This window comes from Volvox carteri, assembly GCF_000143455.1.
Source record: "Volvox carteri f. nagariensis unplaced genomic scaffold VOLCAscaffold_261, whole genome shotgun sequence".
In the NCBI taxonomy this organism is placed as follows: domain Eukaryota; kingdom Viridiplantae; phylum Chlorophyta; class Chlorophyceae; order Chlamydomonadales; family Volvocaceae; genus Volvox; species Volvox carteri.
This window is the reverse complement of record NW_003307795.1, coordinates 16,734-17,749: the sequence shown is the minus strand read 5'-3', so window position 1 is coordinate 17,749 and position 1,016 is coordinate 16,734. Positions and strand designations below refer to the sequence as shown.

General features: G+C 56.1%; 1 protein-coding gene across 1 annotated transcript in view; it reads right to left on the bottom strand.

The window, feature by feature from the left end:
• Positions 1–642: 642 nt before the first annotated feature.
• The window catches only part of VOLCADRAFT_100975 (uncharacterized protein), a gene marked incomplete at both ends in the record, with an annotated part of 2,753 nt that continues 2,379 nt past the window's right edge, over positions 643–1,016 (bottom strand). The window contains one exon of the mRNA XM_002959454.1: positions 643–782. Within this exon, the coding sequence (XP_002959500.1) occupies positions 643–782 (140 nt within the window). The remainder of the gene's footprint in view (positions 783–1,016) is intronic.

The window sequence follows — 1,016 nt, the reverse complement described above, 5'->3', positions numbered from 1 at the left end:
CCCCAAAACACGATGGCTGCGATGTCAAACACCTGCGCCGCCAGGAACTCCGTCTTGTATGCTGCCAGGAAGTGCTGTTTGCCCTAGGACCTCTGTCCCGTCCCAACCGTGTCACACATCCCCGTGGATCCCACAAATGGGCCTCCCACTTGTTGGCGTTACGGCGCATTAGAGGGGACAGGTAGCGGCAAGCAGGGTAAGGGGCCAGGAGGGGACTGGGCGGTGGCCGCTACCCCTCCCCGCACATGCACCGTAACGCCAACAAAAGTGGGAGGTCCATTTGTGGGATCCGACGGGGATCTGCAGGAGACGTGAGCCGGGACAGAGGTCCAAGAGCAAACAGCACTTCTTGGCAGCATAGAAGGCGGGGCTACTGGCGGCACAGGTGTTGGGCATCGCAGCAATCGTGTTCTGGGGTCTCGATACCCTTACCCATGTGGGTCACCAAGATTACCGTATGCATGTGTACGGTATGTCTAAGGTGTACAGGATCCCTACATAGCTTCATGTCTGTGCTTAGCATAGTATATGCTGATAATGAACGGCCAGTGAGAGGGCAACCGCCCAAGGGTGTATCCTATGGATTTGTCCCCAGCCCGCCAACCCTTTCCTCTTTTCATGAGGCCCCGCCGTGGGTTTATGCTACACTAATACCGAATGAGGCATGGGTCCCGTTCCCAGCTTACGGTTGCAGCTCTTACCCAATTCGTCTTGCTTCATCCCGGCCTGGTCCCAACTCACGACGAGAAGGCGACACGGTTGATTGTCGACGCAGCCGGCAGCTGCAGCAGCGGTGGCGGTGGTGTTGCAGGCGCAAAGGTGATAACAGGATTTACAGGACGCAAAACCTGCGCCTGGAGCCATACCATATAGTACATGGATCTCAATACCTGTTCTCAAACGCCGGACATATAATTAAAGGGTTTTGGGTTTTGGGTTCTGGCCATACAATTTAAGGCGCCTTCTGATGTAGGGGCAAGAAGAAGCCAGTGATGGCGGTCCAGACCAAGCCCCCC